This window comes from Schistocerca piceifrons, chromosome 5 (assembly GCF_021461385.2).
Source record: "Schistocerca piceifrons isolate TAMUIC-IGC-003096 chromosome 5, iqSchPice1.1, whole genome shotgun sequence".
Lineage (NCBI taxonomy): Eukaryota > Metazoa > Arthropoda > Insecta > Orthoptera > Acrididae > Schistocerca > Schistocerca piceifrons.
This window is the reverse complement of record NC_060142.1, coordinates 477,477,072-477,498,513: the sequence shown is the minus strand read 5'-3', so window position 1 is coordinate 477,498,513 and position 21,442 is coordinate 477,477,072. Positions and strand designations below refer to the sequence as shown.

General features: G+C 40.0%; 1 protein-coding gene across 2 annotated transcripts in view; it reads left to right on the top strand.

Moving 5' to 3' along the window:
* Positions 1–21,442, top strand: part of LOC124798710 (aryl hydrocarbon receptor nuclear translocator homolog) — a 530,653-nt gene that overhangs the window by 473,331 nt on the left and 35,880 nt on the right. For both annotated transcript variants that reach the window (XM_047262226.1, XM_047262225.1), the window contains 5 exons: positions 7,951–8,123; positions 11,543–11,690; positions 12,199–12,393; positions 13,308–13,436; positions 14,866–15,024. In XM_047262226.1, coding sequence (XP_047118182.1) covers positions 7,951–8,123; positions 11,543–11,690; positions 12,199–12,393; positions 13,308–13,436; positions 14,866–15,024 — 804 coding nt within the window. The remainder of the gene's footprint in view (positions 1–7,950; positions 8,124–11,542; positions 11,691–12,198; positions 12,394–13,307; positions 13,437–14,865; positions 15,025–21,442) is intronic.

Genomic DNA, 21,442 nt, shown 5'->3' with positions numbered 1-21,442 from the left:
GTATTCACTCTCGATGTGTTTGGAAATCATACTTTGGTGATATTCAGCTCACTTCCTGCATGCATAAATGCTATCTACCAGATTTTAACTGAATTTCACCAAAACATATTAGTTTCATATTTACTTAACACAATATAGTTACAGTGACAGTCTTCCGTATAAGCTTTGCTTTTTGAATTTGACGAATTCGCCACAGATGTAGTCTGCATCACACTGTAAATCTAGTGTTTCCTTCCCAAATTACGTAGTATCTGTATCTAAGTTTCATGGTTGAGCAACTCCAGCAAAACGAAAACAATTTAGATAACATTTTCACGCGAGAAGAACTTGGAGATAAGCAGTGTCTTTCAGTAATTGCCGTCATCAGTACAACTCTGAGCTGAGATACATCAATTTAACTTGTAGGAGCAACATTGTGAAGTGACGCAGAGTGGAATGAATGTACAAAATCTGCCATAGAAGCGCAAATAAACAGTGAATAAGAGTCTTCTGCTACATATTGCTAATTACTTTTAACAGTTTGGAGCCCCACCAGGCCAAACTTCATAAAGAGAAACAGAGAATTCAACCTGGCCAGTATAAAGTGTAATCTATACCTCTGTCTTAATCTTGTGTATGAAATGTAACAAAAATAACTTTTAGTGGCAGTGATATAACAATTTCCTCCGTGTTCATTTTGTGATTTGTACATTGATGTAAGTGGCTAGTAATGAGACCCCAGTGTACAGTGAATACAGAGTCCTTCCTTTCCGGTGCCTTTTGTTCAACCAACGTCGGGTCGTAACTGGTATGATACGTCTGTCTGATTTTGAGGGAACCAGCAGTACCCGTATAAACGCTATTACTGTTATGGGGTCGCCACTCTCAAACACATTTTAATGTTACTGCCAACCGCATCTTGACAAAATCACGTCGGTTAAATGTCCAGGCGTAATGTTGCAAAGCGACATGAGCTGAAAAGAATACACAACGTCTGTTGCAGGGAAGGTGAGTGGTTGACTATTGTTTACGGGAAGAATTCAAGAAAATTGTAGCTCATCTGTAAAGGGTACCTCGCACAGAACCCCCGGCGGCATATTCTTGAGTACTGCTCACGTATTTGGGATTCCCACCAAGTCGCATTAAAAGAAGATATCGAAGCAATTCAGTGTCGTGCTGCTAAATTTGTTACCAGAAGGTTCGACCAAGACGCATTGATTTGATTTAATCAGAGAGACAAAAGAAAGTAGTGGGAGACCCTGTAATAGGTCTTCGTTAGACACTGTTTCTTCAGATGTTAGTGCCACAAATATTTTGTGTCCTTTGGCCTCCAGTGCTTCGCACTGGAAGATCAAATGTGGTACTGTTTAATCCCCCACATCTCTTAGTCTGTACTTCAGGGCTTTTTTTCTCTAGGGCCATGGAGTGCACGTTTTTCCTGAAGTTCTCATGGCCATTATAATCAGCCTCCTGTTCAAGCCCACGATTGTAGAACTTCTTTTTAAACATGGTTTCATCATCATTAGCCTACTATGTTTCTGTTTTCGGATTGTAGACCAATATTCTATGTACTGCCTACCGATCCAGCTACGTAGTTCAAATTTTACCATCGCCATACTGGTGATTAAAACAGAACCCTGTCCGACAAATGGAGTTTTCGCCCATGTCCTAGCCTCTTTATCAGCTTGTTCATTATCACCAATTCCTAAGTGACCACGGACCCACAGGATGTTTACCGTGTTGCTTTCCCCTAACTTCACCAAAGATTCGTGGCATTTTGCGACGCTCTTTAATCTCGTTGCGGGCTTTGTAGATGTTTCAGAGCTACTTCTCTGTCCGTCTGACTGTAGACGCTACAGTCTTTCTAGCAAATGCATAGATTCTTCCCCGCACACAGTCTGGTAATGAATGTCTCCGCCTGGAATACCGCTGCCAGCTTCTCTCGTCTAGGTTTTACCCTTTATACTGCTGTCCCAGCACCTTTGTCTGTTTTCGACCCGTCGGTAAAACAGTGTCCCCTTCGGTTCCTTACTTACAAAATCTATATTGAAAGGCTTTTTGAAGCAGCTAGAAGCTATCTGACATTTCCACGACTGGTCATGTTATTAGTGTGGGATTCTGGTTATCTTAAACTTCCCAATTTTAAACCTGTGTACCCCTACTACTGTCTTCATTGTAACTCCCAAAGATGTGATGGGGACATGTCCAAGATGGTCTCCATCCCAGCAGTGAGTTTGCTACTAAGCCTAACAGGCTGCACCTTCCAGAGGTCCTTAGCTGCCCCTTTCTGCTCTACTTTATTCCACAATACTGTAGGCCCCATAAATCATCACACGTCTTTTACAGAGGGGTATATGCAGTACATGCTCCTGACCCCAGTTTCTGCCAAAGACCCATCTAGTGCACGTGAGAGCACTCTTGGCTTGGAACTGAGGTCGAGTTAATTGTGGATACATGGCTACCCCTAGGTATTTCATCACTACCACCTCGACTGGTAGAATTTCGTCAGATTTCTTAAGAGTCTAGTATATGTGCTGGACACAATTACCGTTAACATTACTAACTACAGTTTTCCTGGAACTAACCATGAGATCCTGTTTCTTACACCAGGTTTGCACAATGTTCAGAGTGCATTGTGCAGTTGTTCTAATGGTACTTGCAAATGTGCGAAGTATTACTGTGACTAAATTGTTTGCACATCCTTGGCAAAAGTAACCTCTACCTAAATCTTTGAAGAGTTCATTCACCACTAGTTTCCACAGCAGCAAGGACAAAACCCCACCTTGCGGGCACGCATTGGTTGTTCAGTCACCATTGTCACATCCGTCATAGTGACTTCTACTTTCGTCTGCTCTATGTCACCTACATACAGTGGTCTTAATGCCACACTGTTATGCAGCTCCAACTATGGTTTCGAATGTTGTATTGCTAAAAGCCCCCTCATTGTCAATGAAGACGCAGAGAGCACTTTACTGAAAGTGTAGAGCTTTTCCTATCTTTCGAACAAGTTGAAGTGCTTTTTCACATGATTTGCTTGGTTAATATGCGTGTCCGTTTTCCTGTAGAGCAGGGGTGGCCAAGATTCGGCCCGCAAGCCGTGTCCGGGCACAAGTGTCAGAGCGCTTAGCCTCGCTTCACATCACCCGCCGCCACACGGCGCTGTCTGAGCGCGATGAGGGTCAAGAGGGGAAAACGGCTAACGTGCACCATTTAAATGGCAGTATAGTCGTACTGCATATGGCGTGGTTTTATATTTCACATTTCTCAACAACATAGATCACAAACAGAACAAGATTTCAATATTAATTAATAATTTATGGCCCACTGAGTACATAATATAATTTTTATCTTGTGCAAACTGTCAGCACATGGACAGATGCAGACAATTTCAGAGTTTAGCACTCAAGTTTCCACGTAATCGTGACTTATTTAGTTTCATAATCGAAAAAAGGTCTTTCATACAAATATTTCAATCGAAATACTGTAGCATTTTTGCAGCCTCGTTATGGAGGCTGGAAAATACACCTGAGAAAAGCATTGTAGAGGTCCTGGACAGTTTTAGTGTAAAATGATTTGTAATTAAAACTGGAATTACGTTGCAGATCAATCAGTTACATAGCGTATAGACAGGGGGCGCTTTCAACTGAAACGGCAAACGGTCTCAGAAACAGATGTAAGATTGACAGTGTCCTCAAAACCTTTATAAAACTATCGTTCTAATTCTTCGAAGACCACAATGAATTCTTCAAACCTCGTGCTTGTCAGATTGTGTGCCTTCTACAACGCGATTTTCTTTTCAAATGCATCCCTGTCAAATCAGAAAGAAATTGTTACTGAGGGCAGTATGCAGCCAAGTCCACTTAAAATGCGGTCTGCAATCCATTCCGGATGCCGTAATTTTCGTTTCCATACCGTTCATAAATTTAACAATAGCGAGAGTTAAATCGAAAAATCGTTCCAGGCATGCCGCTTGATTTAAGCAACACACTTTGCTGTAGTGTATGAAGTCTCCACACTCTTCGTTCACTTCCATTGAAAATCGTTGCACGTGAAAATGGGATAATGGGTGCGATTCCACAAAGTGCTTCTTGATGTACAGAACAATGAATCCCCTCTGTCGATCGCTGTAATCTTTTGCTCTTTCCTTGTCATCTAAAAGTTTAAATTCTTTCTGCATGGTACTATGATGTCGTTTCGTAGCAAATAAGCAGTACCTGTCGCTTGTTTGAATTGAGAATTCTCATCCCTCTCTTCTGACATTCCCATTCATTTTAAAAGATTGTGACGATAGATCGCTAGACTACCTCTTTTTGTGCAAATAGCCACTGGATCTGTAAACTTTCTTCGTACCACGAACATGTAGCGAAGGGTAAACAGCGCTGATACCACGATACTGCCGAACTCAGAGTTGTGTCGACCGCAAAATGCTGCATCGCAGTGCTAACTGAAATGTAGCGCCGGCCGAGTGGCCGAGCGGTTCTAGGCGCTACAGTCTGGAACCGCGCTACTGCTACGGTCGCAGGTACGAATCCTGCCTCGGGCATGGATGTGTGTGATGTCCTTAGGTTAGTTAGGTTTAAGTAGTTCTAAGTTCTAGGGGACTGATGTCCTCAGTGGTTAAGTCCCACAGTGCTCAGAGCCATTTGAACCATTTCTTTGAAATGTCGCCAAGTTCCGGATACTTCCTGAAATGATTGAGGAAAGCCGAGTGACAGGCTGGGCCTTGGCTCGCACGCTGGCCACACACGCTGCTCGCATGAACTCTGGCGCGGCGTGGCCGGCCCTGCTGTGGAGGGAACTCTGGTAACCTCCTTTCCCTTAACGTGCACATTAACCAGTTTTTGTAATGTCTTTAAAAGAAAGGAGGGCAGACTGAATGGTCTCATATCCTTAGCCTTGGTATAATCAGTTCTCCCTGCCTTTGGAAAGGAAACAGCCTTCACTGCCTTCCATGCATTAGGGGATATTCTAGGTTGCTAGATTGCTAGGTTAACCCGAAACAGACTCTATAGGAGCCTGATTGATCCCTCTCCTACTTGTTGCAGTAGAGCCGGAAAAGTTCCACCTGGGCCTGGTGACTTGGAACGATTGAATCGTTCCCTCTGTTCGCTGGATTTTTTTTATTTTTATTTATTTATTTATTTTTTTTTTTTAAGTAGACACATACCCTGACAGATTCCCAGTTCTTCCGTTGGTTACCTGCAAACCAACACCTCACAGAGACTGAAACTTTGTATTGTCTCCCAGAGTGCATTGAGGAAAGTGAGTCTGGAAAAGCGTATCCGATATCCCCTGCAGTGTCCTTGTATACCCACCATCCTTCTTCCTTAGTGTGCCTCCTGGATTAGGTGTATTCTAATTAGGATTTTATGAAGTCTAGCGCAAGCAGCTGTACCTTCCAACTCCTCACAGAATACATTCCAGGATGATTGTTTCGCTTGCTTAATAGCAAGATTGTACTCTTATTTGGCAAGGACCTCCTGATATTTTACCCTTGTCCTCTCCTTCTTGCAGAGTTGAGCAGTTTCTCACCCGCTTCCTTTGGAATTGTTCCATAAAAAATGCGTTCTTATTTGTGAACTTCTTTGCGATTGGACAGTTTTCCACATACAAGGTCACAGTGGCAGATGTCGCTTCAACTGCCGTTTCCTCTAAATTTACTGGATTTCTTATCGATGTTTAAACTTCATTGGCGTGAGTTCAGATGTTTCCTTTATGAGTCACAGCTCGTTATCCTAAGATTCTTACAGACCATGGTCTGTTCAACACCCAATTCAACCCAAAAGTTACGTTAATTACTTCGTCCCTCCTTCTGCTTTTAAGTATAGGATCCTTAACACTATTCAAGATCTCGGAATGTTCTCCAAAGGGTATTCAAGCAGTTAGTGTCGGTGTTGGTACTTCTCCACACTAGGTTATGGGGACTGGCATTGCACCAAAACAGCAGTTGTTCCTTCCGCAACACAGTCCTCTTAAGGGAGGTAAGCTGAGGTCAGTACAGACTCCGTCGTACTCCCTTCATCGTGCTGTTTTATCCTGTTGGTCGATAAATTCCCGGAACCGAAGTTTCTATCAGCATGAGTAAAATTCAGTTCTTAACACAAATGCAATTCTGTGTTTTTTTTTTTTTACTCTGGTGTAAATCAGCTTATCTCCAGTTCCTCCAAGACTTGATACGCTCATGTTGTATAAACAAGGTCCGTGGACCAGGGCCTCATCCACTTCCTGTCTGCCCAGAAAGCGACTCTAGGAGGCAGCTGCCCCCTCACTGAGTTGCAGGTTGCCGTCATTGTCACTTCTGATGTCGTTAACAACTCAGACAGTAATCCGTGATAACGCTAAATACTGCTTTAGGTTTTGCTTTTGCATTACATCCACCAGAGGGCTTTGACTGTCAGATGCAACCTTCCAGTTAATTATCGTGCAATCTTATATCCATACTTTATGGTTCTGCGCCTGTGCTTTTTCGAACAGGATCTTTGGAGAAACATCTTTAAGTAGTTTAGGTACCCAGATTGATATTTTCACGGTCGTGAAGACTTCCTCTGTCGTCTTGGCCAGCAACTTTGGCTCATCCCGTGGAGGAACCTTGAGCACCATCTCCTTTAGCCAGTCTCCTGTTCTCATCCCCACACAGATAAAGATTAGAGCACCTTTGTCCAGATAGACCATCCTGGAGTTGAGCCCTTGACTTAGATCTTCCACAGTCCTTTGCAAGATAGCGATCTGAACTAACTTCCATGTTAACAAGTGAATGACTTTGGTGAATTGCTGCCATCCAAAAAACCGAGACAACAGTACTGTAGGTCTAATTCTTTTTTTCTAGCTCAGCTTTTTCTGGGTCTGGTTATCCTGGGGAGTGGGAGTAATCGTCTCCTCTCCTGTTCTCTTATTCCCTTGGAATTGGGCAGGGTCTGTTTACTCACTTCTCTCTGAAGACAGTTTTTTCTCAGAGTTCTGCCGATTTGTTCTTAGGAAGCAATTCTTTGCCTTCCTTTTCTCATAGAAGTTTCCTCTGTGTCTCCAAACAAGGCTTTGATCTCGATCTGGTCCAATTTCTCACTGATGTTTTCCACTTCTTGGACTGGTCTGGTGTTCAGTAACATTTCCATAATACTCGCCTGTATTGTCCAATCTAAAGTGTGACGTGATCTATGCTCAGGCGTGCTTGGCAGTTGGAAAGCTGTGTCATGGACGGAGCTTCAGGAATACTGGGCAAGCTCCCTGAGACACTAGCCTTATACCAGCATAGGGCTCTACTGGTGATGACCTGATGTATTCCCAATTCCCATGGGACCAAAATGGATAACACATAAACTAATTTACCAACTGTCAGACTTGATGATACTTCGAATAACCAAACATCAGGTGTTGAACTGATAGGAGATTTTTTCCACAATTGGATTTCCCTAATCCAATTCATCTTCACTATTGTGAAACACATCTCATATACTGAACAAATGCTCGTAGCTGTTCAAGGTGTGCAGTTTAGAGCACAGTTTACTAGACATTCTTTTCATGTTATGGAGTATTTATGTTGATTTAAATAAAAGGCATTCTTCTGTCCCTCTCTTTGAGCAATCAGTCACTTGTTTCTTGCTAGCTTTTTATCCCGTACATTCCCCATATATTTTGTCTTCCTTTCCACACTTTGCCTTATTCCTTCTCTCTGCACAGACATGTTTTAATCCAACTCAAATTCAGGCTGTTACACAATATGGAACAGTAGAATCTTTAATCATCCATTTGTTCCTCTTCTGCTATCTTTCAGCACTTTTAAATAGCATTACTAATTTTCAGAACTGAAATCACCGTCTGATTTGTTTGAGTAATGCCTTATGCAGTTCCTATAATAGAGTTTTTGTTGTTGAAGTGTATAAGAGAGATGAAAGAAATCAAGTGATAATAAGGTGACATGTAAACGTGATAATGCTAGATTTGCGTGGACTACATTACCATTTATTGTTTCAGGCACTGGCAATACGAGCACGGATGGGACATACAAACCATCATTCCTCACAGACCAAGAACTCAAGCACCTTATCTTGGAAGCCGCAGATGGTTTCCTTTTCGTTGTAACTTGTGATACTGGTCGTGTTATTTATGTCTCGGATTCAGTGGCTCCAGTGTTAAATCAACCACAGGTATGTATTTTTGTCTGTATGGGAAGAAATTTGTATTGATTATTTTAATTAGGAGAGCTAGATTGGTTGCCAGTAATTTCTTTATGCAATTGCGTCGAAATAGTGCAATGTTCCATAATTGAGGATTATTTTTTCATTCTAAAAATCCTGTTTTACTAATTTACTCCTAGTTTTAGTATTAAGCTGATTATAATGTAATTTTTTGCATCCAAATGATTTTGATTACTTTTTGAGTCTAGTAGTACATTCAATACAAACATGCTATTTTAGCACTTTATGTAGAGAGACAAATTTGTGAAATTCATAAGACTGTCTCATCATGTCTTCTTGTATGAAGATGATACTTAAGTTCTGGAATTTATAAATTCACCATCAAACAGATGCATAACTTTTGGGTTCACTTGTAGAGTATACCAAGTTGGTTATTACCTTGATTCTACTATAAGGCTGTGAAACTTGGACCCTGCCCCTCTGTGACACTTACCAAATGCGGTGGCACAGTGGTTAGCACATTGGACTCACATTCAGGAGGACAGTGATTCAAATCTATGCTCTGCCATGCAGACTTTAGTTTCCAGCGATTCCCTAAATTGCTTAAGCCAAATGTTGGAATGGTTCCTTTGAAAATGACAGTGAGTTTCCTTCCCCATCTGTTCACATTCCTAGCTTATGATCCATCTCTCCACGTCTTTGTTGTCAACAAGACATTTAACTTTCATCCTTCTTCCTTCTTTCTGACACCCCCAGTAGTAACTTAGAGTCTTGTTGGTAAGAGTGGTATAATAATATCAGTCCACATCAGGGAACATTGCCTAGAATAGTGGCTCTCAAACATTTTTGGTTCTTGATTTCTGTTGGTAAGAGTAATGTAATAATATCAATCCTCCTAGGGGAACAGTACTTAGAACTATGGAACTGTGGTTCCTAAACGTTTTAAGTTCTTAGTGTCCTCAAAGGTGTTGTTGTTGTTGTTGTTGTTGTTGTTGTTGTTGTTGTCTTCAGTCCAGAGACTGGTTTGATGTAACTCTCCATGCTACTCTATCCTGTGCATGCTTCTTCATCTCCGAGTAACTGCTGCAACGCACACACATCCTTCTGAATCTGCTTAATGTATTCATCTCTTGGTCTCCTTCTATGATTTTTACCCTCTACGATTCCCTCCAATACTAAATTGGTGATCCCTTGATGCCCCAGAATGTGTCCTACCAACTGGTCCCTTCTTTTAGTTAGGTTGTGCCACAATTACCTTTTCTCCCCAGTTCTGTTCAGTACCTCCTCATTAGTTACATGATCTACCCATCTAATCTTCAGCATTCTTCTGTAGCACCACATTTTGAAAGCCATTCTCTTCTTGTCTAAACTGTGCTCTACCATGCAGATTTTAGCTTCCAGTGATTCCCTAAATTGCTTAAGCCAAATGTGGGATTGGTTCCTTTGAAAATGACAGTGGGTTTCCTTCCCCATACATGGCTACACTCCATACAAATACTTTGAGAAAAAACTTCCTGACACTTAAATCTATACCCCATATGAAATTTCTCCTCTTCAAAAATGCTTTCCTTGCTGGAGCCAGTCTACATTTTATATACTCTCTACTTCGAACATCATCAGTTATTTTGCTCCCCAAATAGCAAAACTCATCTACTGCTTTAATTGTCTCATTTCCTAATCTAATTCCCTCAGCATCACCTGATTTCATTCGATTACATTCCATTATCCTCATTTTGATTTTGTTGATGTTGATCTAGTATCCTCCTTTCAAGACACTGTCCATTCCGTTCAACTGCTCTTCCAGGTCCTTTGCTGTCCCTGACAGAATTACAATGTCATCAGCAAATCTCAAAGTTTTTTATTTCTTCTCCACGGATTTTAATTCCTACTCCAAATTTTTCTTTGTTTTCTTTGCTGCTTGCTCAGTAGACAGATGGAGTAATATCGGGGATAGGCTACAACCCTGTCTCATTCCCTTCTCAATCACTGCTTTCCTTTCATGCCCTTCTACTCTTATAACTGCCGTCTGGTTTCTGTACAAATTGTAAATAGCCTTTCCCTCCCTGTATTTTACTCTTGCCACCTTCAGAATTTTAAAAGGAATATTCCAGTCAACATTGTCAAAAGCTTTCTCCAAGTCTACAAACACTAGAAACCTAGGTTTGCCTGTCCTTATTCTATCTTCTAAGATAAGCCATAGGGTCAGTATTGCCTCGCGTGTTCCAACATTTCTACAGAATCCGAAAAATCTTCCCCGAGGTCAGCTTCTACCATCCATCTGTAAAGAATTTGTGTTAGTATTTTGCAGCCATGACTTATTAAATTGATAGTTCAGTAATTTTCACACCTGTTAACATCTGCTGTCTTGAGGATTGGAATTATTATATTCTTTCAGTGCAGTATGATATCTCCCATCTCATCTTCATCTACGTCCTCTTCCATTTCCATAATATTTCCTTCAAGTACATCACCCTTGGTTAGACCCTCTATATACTTCTTCTACCTTTCTGCCTGCCTGTCTTTGCTTAGGACTGGTTTTCCATCTGAGCTTTTGATATTCACACAGGTGGTTCTCTTTCCTCCAAAGTTCTCTTTAATTTTCCTGTAGATAGTATCTATCTTACCCGTAGAGATATATGCCTCTACCTCCTTACATTCGTCCTCTAGCCATCCTTGCATAGCCGTTTTGCACTTCCTGTCGATCTCATTTTTGAGATGTTTGTATTCATTTTCACCCGCTTCATTTACTGCATTTTTATATTTTCTCCTTTCATCAATTAAATTCAGTATCTCCTCTGTTACCCAAGGTTTGGAAGGTAGGAGACAAGGTACTGGCAGAATTGAAGCTGTGAGGATGGGTTGTGAGTCGTGCTCAGGGTGCTCAGATGGTAGAGCACTTGCCCGCGAAAAGCAAAGGTCACGAGTTCAAGTCTCAGTCTGGCACATAGATTTGATCTTCCAGGAAGTTTCAATGAGAGATGTATTTTAAAGTCACAAGCAATTAGTTGGGCAGATTTAGTACCTTTTGTACTTCTTCTATGTGCCAACTAATAACTATTATTTGCAGTTCAATTTATAGCTGTTGTACACTAAAGTTTTAGACACATTTTATCACTGTATGCCCATCAGTTATTATTATCTGCCCATCAGAATTGACTTATTTCTCAATGATTCCTTTGTATTACCATTTGATGCAAGTTAGTAAGAAGGAGAATCTTAGCTCAGAGTCATGAGTTACACCATGGTGTGTGTTTTGGTTTAATGTTCAGAAAATTATCACCTATAGTTAGAGATGATGATGGAATCCTAGTCCATGCACATTTTTTAAGTTAGTGTATTAGGACTCTATAGTGAGATTGGATCTCTGTTGTAAAATGTATTACAGCTCTGTGAATATTAAACAGTGTATAAAAAAAATTTGTTTCCAGAATGAGTGGTTTGGTTCCTGCATCTACGACAACATTCATGCTGAGGATGTGGAGAAGGTCCGTGAACAACTCTCAACACAAGAGCCTCAGAATACTGGCCGCATCCTTGACCTTAAGACTGGGACTGTCAAGAAAGAAGGTCATCAGTGTAAGTTTAATTAAAGAACTGAAATATTATGCATTTATTGGTTGAACATGAAAGGAACTATTTCATTATATGTGAAAAGGCAGCAATAATGGGTATTCTGTGTATAATTATTATAGAAGAAGATAATGCTTAAGTTCTGGAATTTATAAATTCACCATCAAAGAGATGCGTAATTTTTGGGCTCGTGTTTATCTGTACATGCCGTGACAGTGTTAACACACTTTTAATTCTGAGTTATGATTATATTTAAGTTTTCTGTTAGATTCAGATTGAAGCCAATGATCGGTTATTAATATTTGTCTATTAGAGAAAGTAGCATTTTCTGTTTAGATGCTATAGCTAACGGTATCTTTATGCATCAGCAATGTCATAGCAATGAAAGTTCCTGGCTTTGATGGTTCACTTCTACTGTTAAGCAGATTCAGATATATTTTTTGTTTCTTATGTCAAATTTTCTGGCATGATTTCTAGAAGTATATTGAGGACTTGTGGTTTTCTTTGTTAACAGCTTCCATGAGGTTGTGCATGGGGTCACGAAGGGGTTTCATCTGCCGCATGAAGGTGGGAAATATAGCAGCAGAGAACATGGCAGTTGGACATCTCAATAGGCTAAAACAACGTAACAGCCTTGGTCCCTCCCGTGATGGCCAAAACTACGCTGTTGTGCATTGCACAGGTTACATTAAGAATTGGCCACCAACAGGTAAGAAACATACTTCAGCAGGAACTATATGAATACACATTCATGAAGTATTTTCAGTTATTCCTGGACTGTTATGGCAGCTTTTTGAAAACTGCATTTAATTCTGTTCTTAAAGTATATATCGTATTCCTGCACCAGACGATTAAAAATATAATGCACAAGGTTATGTGGTAGCATTTAATATCTATTATCATGTATTTATCTCATATCTAAATGTGCAACCCCCTCCCTCTCTCTCCTAGTTAAGTTGCACAGTGTCAAGACTGAGCTTGTATTCAGGAGGTCAACGGTTCAAATCCACTCCCAATCATCCAGTTCTAGGTTTTCTGTGACTTTCCTAAATCTATTAAGCAAATGCTGGGATGATTACTTTGAAGGGGTAATGCCAATTTCCTTCTCCAGTCCAAGCCTGCACTCCATCTCTAATGCAGACAGCACAAAAAATCCTAAAGTAGCTTCCTTCCTTCTATCCCCCCTTCTTTCCCCCCCCCCCCCCCCCTCTCTCTCTCTCTCTCTCTCTCTCTCTCTCTCTCTCTCTCTCTCTCTCTCTCTCTCTCTCTCTGTGTGTGTGTGTGTGTGTGTGTGTGTGTGTGTGTGTGAGTCTACCTATTCTCTCTTTTAGTCTTACAATGCTTATAAATAGCATCACAGGAAATTACTATCTTACATTTCCTGTAGAGAATAATAAAATGGCTGGAAATTTATGACAACACAGGAGAGAAAGAGAAAAATGCATGGAAATAAACTACATCCAATATGTAATGAAGCTGTAGTACTAATGAATTAGTAATGTAAACAGTATATTATTGCTCTACTGTAAACTCATTATAGGTAATTCCATGACTTTCTTTGCTCACCTTGTAAAGAACAGAGATTATCTTAATAATGTTAAAATTCGCTGCTGTCATCACCAGGTGTACAAATGGACCGAGGTGGTGAAGAGGATGGGCATGGTTCTCATTGCTGTTTGGTGGCTATTGGCAGGCTGCAGGTTACTTCCACTCCCAACACGAGTGATCTTACTGGTTCCAATAGCAATGCAGGTATGCCAATTTTTGCTGAACACTGATATTTTTTAAGTTCATTGTAGACAGATTCAGTATCAGACACAGTTTTTGAAAACAGTGTTGTGTATGAAAAGTGAAAAAAATTGAACTGTATTCATTGCCTTGTTGCCAATCACATGTATGTTTGTGACATCAGGTGACAGCTCCTTTCGCCTGCTTCCATGGAGTTGCTGTAACAAAATTTTTTTCATTCTGAAAACTTTTCATTTCTGTTACTTCCTATCAATTTCATTGTATGTCCCATCATACAAACTACTTTTACTTTGAGGAACACATTCATAGAACCACCATGAGTCTCATGCAGTTGCCTTCAATCTGTATTTGTGAATGAGTGGCCCAGAAGGAAATCTTTCTGTAATCCCAAATGTCAATGTACTTGTATGATGCAGATGAATTAATCTCATCTGTATAATTTGGACCTCTTCAGAAATTACTTTATTTTCATTCTTCCCAAAGCCCAATGCATTCTCCCAAACTTATTTGATGTGGTCCTTTGCTGTTTAATAAGTCATTTTCTTTTCATGTCATCAAAGAACCTAGAATTTTTCTGATCACTGCTCAGAATTAAAATAAACTGTCCCATTTAACTTGCGAGTGGTATCACTTCATGCATATGTTATGGGTTGGATTTGCCCTTCCTCACTTTGCTGTCTCAGGATCATACTAAAAAATCCAGGATTCATCACCTGTGATCACTTGACTGAACCGTTTGTGGTCATTGGCAATCCTCTTGAGAAGATCAATGCACACATTTCTTTAATTGACCTTCAGCGTAGTTGTTAGGTTTTACGGCAGCATTTTGGCACAAACCTTTCCCATGTGCAAAACGTTGATCAGAATTTGATATATGGTGAAAGTGTTTAACAGGTCCTTGTTGTTAAACATTGGTCTGGTGTCACAAGAGAACGCACACATTCAACAGTTTTATCAGTTTTTGAAGTTGAAGGTGTCTCTGAGTGAGATTCATCTTCGACTCGTTCTCAGCTTTCCAAAAATGATTTGAGCCAGCGAAAAATTTATGTTCTAGATAATAAGTGTTCCCCATAGGCTCGTTTCAACTTTTCAAAGGTCACACTTGCCAATTCCACAAGTTTAACACAAAGCTTGCTGGTATAACATTGCTCTGAATTCCGCAGTATCGCTTTCGTAACATGTAACAAAAATACAGATTCACTGATTGTGCTCTCAGAAATCACGTGATGGCTGTATTGAGCTGAAACTGAAACTGAGCATCGGGAATGGATGATCACAGCGCTCTACACAAGTAGAGCAATGCAGCATTGCCACGTCACTTGCAGTGTTGTCAGTCTCACTACTTTTCACACACACCTTATAATTAAGTATACATTAATCTTGAACAGCATATTCATTGCAAATCTTTTTATTTTTGAATGTTGTGTTTCAGAGTTCATTTCTCGACATTCTGCGGAGGGAAAATTCACATTCGTCGATCAGAGGGTAATGGGATTGTTGGGGTATGCACCACCAGAACTTTTAGGAAAGTCATGTTTTGAGTTTTTTCATCCAGAAGACCAAACACACATGAAGGAAAGCTTTGAACAAGGTGAGCTCCACATACTTGAAAAGTCATAATCTTTAGGAATATAATGTTCCATGTAACACAGATTGTTATCAGATAATGTAAGGAAATGTTTCAGAAAATGTCAACCTTATTTTCCTGTTTACAGGAGCTTGAAAGCAGTTACAATTGTAGTTACTGGTGCCCCAGATAAACAACACATTATTGTGGGTCCCAATGCACAATGTATTTAGAGAATGGTATTTTGGTTTTTCTATTCCTGTAATTTCTGTTTCTGGAGGTAGTACTTGGATGACTGTAGCTATCCTTGCAGTTAGTCACACAGATTTTGGTGGCTTTGATGCTTTTGCAAACAGCAGTAAACACACACACACACACACACACACACACACACACACACACACACACACACACACACAAATGGATGAATTTACCAAGAACTGGGAAGAGCCGTTATTTATATCTTACTGAGGATTGATGGAACCAGCCACTGTAGACCGCAATGTCCCCATTCATACATGTATGTTGTACAATGTTTGATGCTTAACGAATTGCTTTATCAGAACAAATACGGACATACCCACACTGACAACATGATTAGTCAAAGACTGCTGTCCTCTTGACTGAGTGTATTGCAAGTGACACAAAGACTCACAGAATGTTAAATGATGGTATTAGCTGGAGACTTAAGGGCTGTGCTGACATGTGACCAGTGCGCTGACTGGTCCTGTTGACTGCAGGTATTCAGATCTGGGCTGTTCATGTGTGTAGCCAAACACTGCCAGCAAGTTCCTGGAATGGTTGAGGCAGTGAGCGAAGTTGTTTTGCTGAAGCAGTGTTACTCCCTGCCCCATGTCTTAATGTTTAGTGATATAGACTCCTCTCCTCGTGGAGTGGCCAGTAGATTGTCAGCTCCAAATTCCTACCAATGCCAGTCATTTTAACTCAATGTTGCCCTTATAATTCTTTCTTCAGATAAGTTCTTGTTCTGTGTATACTGTTTTTATTTTTGAAATAAACACTTTATTTGATGGTTTTTTTCACTATTAGCTAATTTCACCCATTTGAACATTTTAAAGCTGCCTGGCAGTGAAACAAATGACAAAAGTTATAGCAGATTCAAGAATAGAAAAATAAAATCAGAAATATACATAAAAATCTTGTAAACACCGCCGTCACAGTGAAAAACTGTAATCACATATCTTACATTTCACCTAAAGCTATCACCAGGTTTGCTTATAAACGTGATTATAATTGGCACAACTTGCATATACATCACTAGTTAACACAGTTCAGATAAAAACCATAATGATATGAATTACATTTGGTATTACCTTCAGATTACATTAAAACTTATTTACACAGATGTGTAAAATGAAAAAAATGCAACACTTAACATGTCTTTGTCGATGTGCCAGCATCAGTCACACTGAATCTGTTGGGTCCCATTTAAAACAAAACTACACATGATATTATCAACATCTAAAAATCAGATGGCATACATATCAGCAAATTTAACTGTACAGTTGTGTCATCAGAGAAAAAAAATTGTGTAAACAAAAGAAAATCAAACAATGGAAACTCCAGGCTGGAATGTCAACAATATTTGGAAAAGGATAGATCGCTACTCACCGTAAAGATGATCTGTTGAGCTGCAGACAGGCACAACGAAAAGACTGTTAGCCATTAATAGCTTTTGACCAAAGCCTTCTTCAGTGATAAAAGCACACACACGTTCACACAAGCAAGCACACCTCATGCACACATGATGGCTACCACCGGCAACTCCTATCAGATTCCAGTCGGAGCTGCCAGTGGTAGTGGTCATGCATGTGTGAGGTGTGCTAGCTTGTGTGTGTGTTTTCTGTGCTGAAGAAGACTTTGGCCGAAAGCTATTAATGTGTAACAGTATTTTCATAGTGCCTGTCTGCTGCAGTGGCACGGTGTAATGTTAAGCTCTCTCTATACAGCTTAAGCGTTTTCATGGACTTACTTGTTGAAGAATGCTGGTTCTGCTTTCTTGCAGTGCCGATGTCTCCTGCTAGCACTGGACACTTCTCCGAAGATTTCACTGCTAGGAAGGGGAAATTTTCACTCTCTCACTCTCTCTCTTCTTATTTAAAAAATACGCTACCCTTGGAATATCATTCAATGTACCAGAACATATTTATTTCCACTTTGTACAAAAAAACAACTAAACTTTATGACGTAAGCCCACACATTACCGGGCACCCAGAATCAGTTAATTACACATTTTTGAACACAATTAATACATAAGCTTTTATCACGGCTGACTATCCACGTCCAGTCCACGTACTCTCAACCGCAGTTCAACGTCTAATAAACAATCACTATTTTGAGTTTCTCCATTTGTTTTTTAACAATACAATGCTACATTACGCTTTGCAGCTGGCCACGGAGGTTCCGGGCCATATTTTCTTATTCTTGGCAGGTCGTGCTGAACACTTGCCAGCACCGACGAATTATCACCCTTCCAGTTTTGCCTGCACATACAATAAATGGGTGCAGTATCCCATGCTCATCCTTACGCCCTGCTTTAAAATAACACGTGTTTGAAACGGCTGGAACACAAGTGTCTCCAGACTTTCGTAAAATTCTGGGGGCACTACAATGAGTCATCTTTACGGTTAAACAAAAGAAATAAACACTTGATCAAGGGCTTTACTGCCTATTCCTAAACTAAAAGTTATGTAAAAAATCTTTCCATTCCATATGAGAGGGAGTAAAAAGTCGGCAAAAAAAAAAGAAAAAAAATTACATGTTTGAAACAAAGACAGTATTCTCAAAGTCTTTTGCCAGTTTGACAGGTGACTGCATGCTATGCTTGCACAGCCAGTGAGACAATTTCATATAATTGCTGCATATTATCTTGCAAAAGGGATACTTTTAAAACTTTAGTATAGATAATAAACAAAAGGTTAAAATGGATACAAATATGGACACAACACAATAAAACAAAACTGCCTCAAGTATCTGGTAATCATACACCATTCGTAGGAGGAAGGTTCACATAATTGGCAACAATTATATTTGAAGCCACTTGTGGCAGGAAGGTCTATTATAAAAAGTTAAATCTTATACACTTTTATAGGTAGGAAAATCCATTCTTAGCCCAAGGGAAAACAGCATAAAATTGTACCTGTTTCAAAAGTTGTACAGAAACGGTCTACACATCAGTTATTTTTCAACTTCGTCTCTTTGTTTTCAATCTGTTCTGGGTGTTTATTAACATGGTTATAAATCTCAATCTTTTCTAAAATATTCATGAGACATTTTTATCAACTTTAAGAAATATATGCAGAGTGTCATCAGTGTCTTTTGTAACATGGCTCTTACTGTGTAGGTGAGACTTCAATGACGAGGCATTGCTGTCGTTAGGAAGAATGTGTTTCCTGAATCTCTTGTTAAATGATCTGCCCATCCGTCAGATGTAGAAATTGTCATGAGTGCCACACTAGCTTTTGTAAATTCCCAGCTGGGTAAACAGGTTACATTTTTGTGTGGCATGCCAGATTGAAAGCTGGTGTGCATTCCCATCTTACGGAACAAACAACCTATTCTATCAATAAAATAGAAAGAAACATTCCACATGGGAAAAATATATTAAAAACAAAGATTCCATGACTTACCAAATGGGAAAGCGCTGATAGATAGGCACAATAAAAAAACACACACACACACAAAATTTCAAGCTTTTGCAACCCACGGTTGCTTCATCAGGAAAGAGGGAAGGAGAGGGAAAGATGAAAGGATGTGGGTTTTAAGGGAGAGGGTAAGGAGTCATTCCAATCCCGGGAGTGGAAAGACTTACCTTAGGGGGAAAAAAGGACAGGTATACACTCGCGCACACACACACACACATATCCATCCACACATATACAGACACAAGCAGACATATTTATGACTCCTTACCCTGTCCCTTAAAACCCACATCCTTTCGTCTTTCCCTCTCCTTCCCTCTTTCCCGATGAAGCAACACAAACATACACACAAAATTCAAGCTTTCACAACCAATGGTTGCTTCATTGGGAAAGAGGGAAGGAGAGGGAAAGACGAAAGGATGTGGGTCTGCTTGTGTCTGTGTATGTGCGGTTGGATATGGGTGTGTGTGCGAGTGTATACCTGTCCTTTTTTCCCCCTAAGGTAAGTCTTTCCGCTCCCGGGATTGGAATGACTCCTTACCCTCTCCCTTAAAACCCACATCCTTTCGTCTTTCCCTCTCCTTCCCTCTTTCCTGATGAAGCAACCGTTGGTTGCGAAAGCTTGAATTTTGTGTGTATGTTTGTGTTTGTTTGTGTGTCTATCGACCTGCCAGCACTTTCGTTTGGTAAGTCACATCATCTTTGTTTTTAGATATATTTTTCCCACGTGGAATGTTTCCCTCTATTATATCCATATCATTGATAAAAATGTTATGTTTTTAAGAAGAAAAATTAAGGTGTGTCTTATAGTCAGTAGCATCTTATAGTCAGTTAAATATGGCATTCGACCATGATCGTGCATAATGGAAAAGTATCGCACTGTTTTTATTTCTCTAAAGATATCTATTGAAAGGAAACAGCAGCATAACAAATGGGAATCGAACCAAGGTTCTATTGGTAATCAAGTAAACCATAATTAAGTAAAAGGAAATTGTCACCAGCCTTGTTAGGCGAAGTTGTACCAAGTACTAGCATGGTTCATAAAAAAGGTTAACTATTGGGAATGACTTCTTGATGCTGAAATTGTGTTTTGCAAATAAGATAACAAGCAGTAATGCAATTTAGGAAGCAGTGTGAGAGTGGTTTGGCATGAACAACACCGAAGAAATATTAACTGTTTTTGTAATGAGAGACTGTCAGTAACACTTGCTATCCATATATTCAAGCAGAAAGCTAATAATAATTATAGGAAAATAATTACCAATGGTGGAGCAATATTAACATGGACAAGAGGTTCCTTTATCAGCTTAATTGTTGGAAGATTGTGTCCTCAGGTAATTACTCTCTCTATTCTTATTGTTATTTGTATTCTCAAGGAGCATTCACTTCCTTGCACTATTTAGCTTAAATGGAACATGTGGTACAAAGATCTAATGTACCATGTTTACCTGAGTATAAGATGACCCTGAATATAAGACCCCCCCCCCCCCTTGTTTTTAATGCTCTGTGAGAAAAAAGTTTTTGAATGTATTCTGTTTAATCAAAATTACAAACTTATGTCGACATGAGGTCTTTGCTAACAAGTAACATTACACCTATTCGATACTTAGACCATTTATTCATTGTTCACATTTTGATAATGCAATGAGTAATAAAATAGACAAAAAGAAATGGTTTACATTCATTTTTATCTTTACTGCGTTTTTTGTTTACTTGGGCTGCAGCCTGTGGTACTGTCCAAACAGGACAGCTGTGAAACTTATATCTTTGTTGTCTCAAATATTTGGCTATTTTTCCAGATATTATGCGATTTCTGTGGTTGTGGTTACAGTGGAATCTGAAACATAGTGGCTTTCGCTTCTTTATTGATGTGAGAATGTTGCAGTATCTGTTGCTTCAAAATATACCTTGTGCCCAGCGCTCTCTCATTGGCTTTGTAAAACAAGGAACTGCCACACTCCCTATCATTCCCATCATACCTCACTGTGCGTGTTGACAACATTGGTGCATGAAATATGAAAATATGGAACTGGCCTCAATCTAGACTTTCAGCACCTCCTTCAGAATTGTACGCTGTTGTTGAGTATTTGTCCAATTTTAAAGACTATTCGATTCTGAGTACAGATGGATTCAGGCCAACTGCAGTTTAAACACGGCAGATGTTCATAAACAGCCAAAGTATGCAATATAGACTCCCATAGCTGGCAGCACAATGAAATTTGCTGCCTGCTCACTGCTCCCCACCATGTGGTCAGGCGTCACTGTCCCCCCTCCAACTCTTCCACAGTGCTGTGCTTGCACAGTAGTGAAATGCAGTGTGCTACCTTCTCGGGTGTAGGTCATACGCAACAGCTGCAACTAATACATGAATAAAAGATCACTATTCAATGCAGTTCTCGAACTTTCCCTCGTCCTGTGATCTAGGGACATCTGTTGGTATTACCTCCACAAAGGGTTTTTCTGCTGTAATTTATTCTTGCAGTAACAATTGCAGTCAGTTTATGCAGCATGTTCAGTAGCTGGTTGGTCTAGCTGTCTCATGGCTACAGTAGGTTGATGGTCATTCATGCAGAGTCAGCTTGTTAGCTGTCATGTTCACATAGAAAGCAACACAGTGGTTGCAGTTTAGTTTAGAGGTCAAATGGCTGCTTTCACAGTTAGCCCTGTCTTTGATGAGATAGAAGATGTCTGTGGAACAGGTGGTGGTGGTGGTGGTGGTGGTGGTGGTGCAGGAAGAGGAGGAGGAGGAGGACTTATGGGGTAGAGCTTGCATTTAGGTG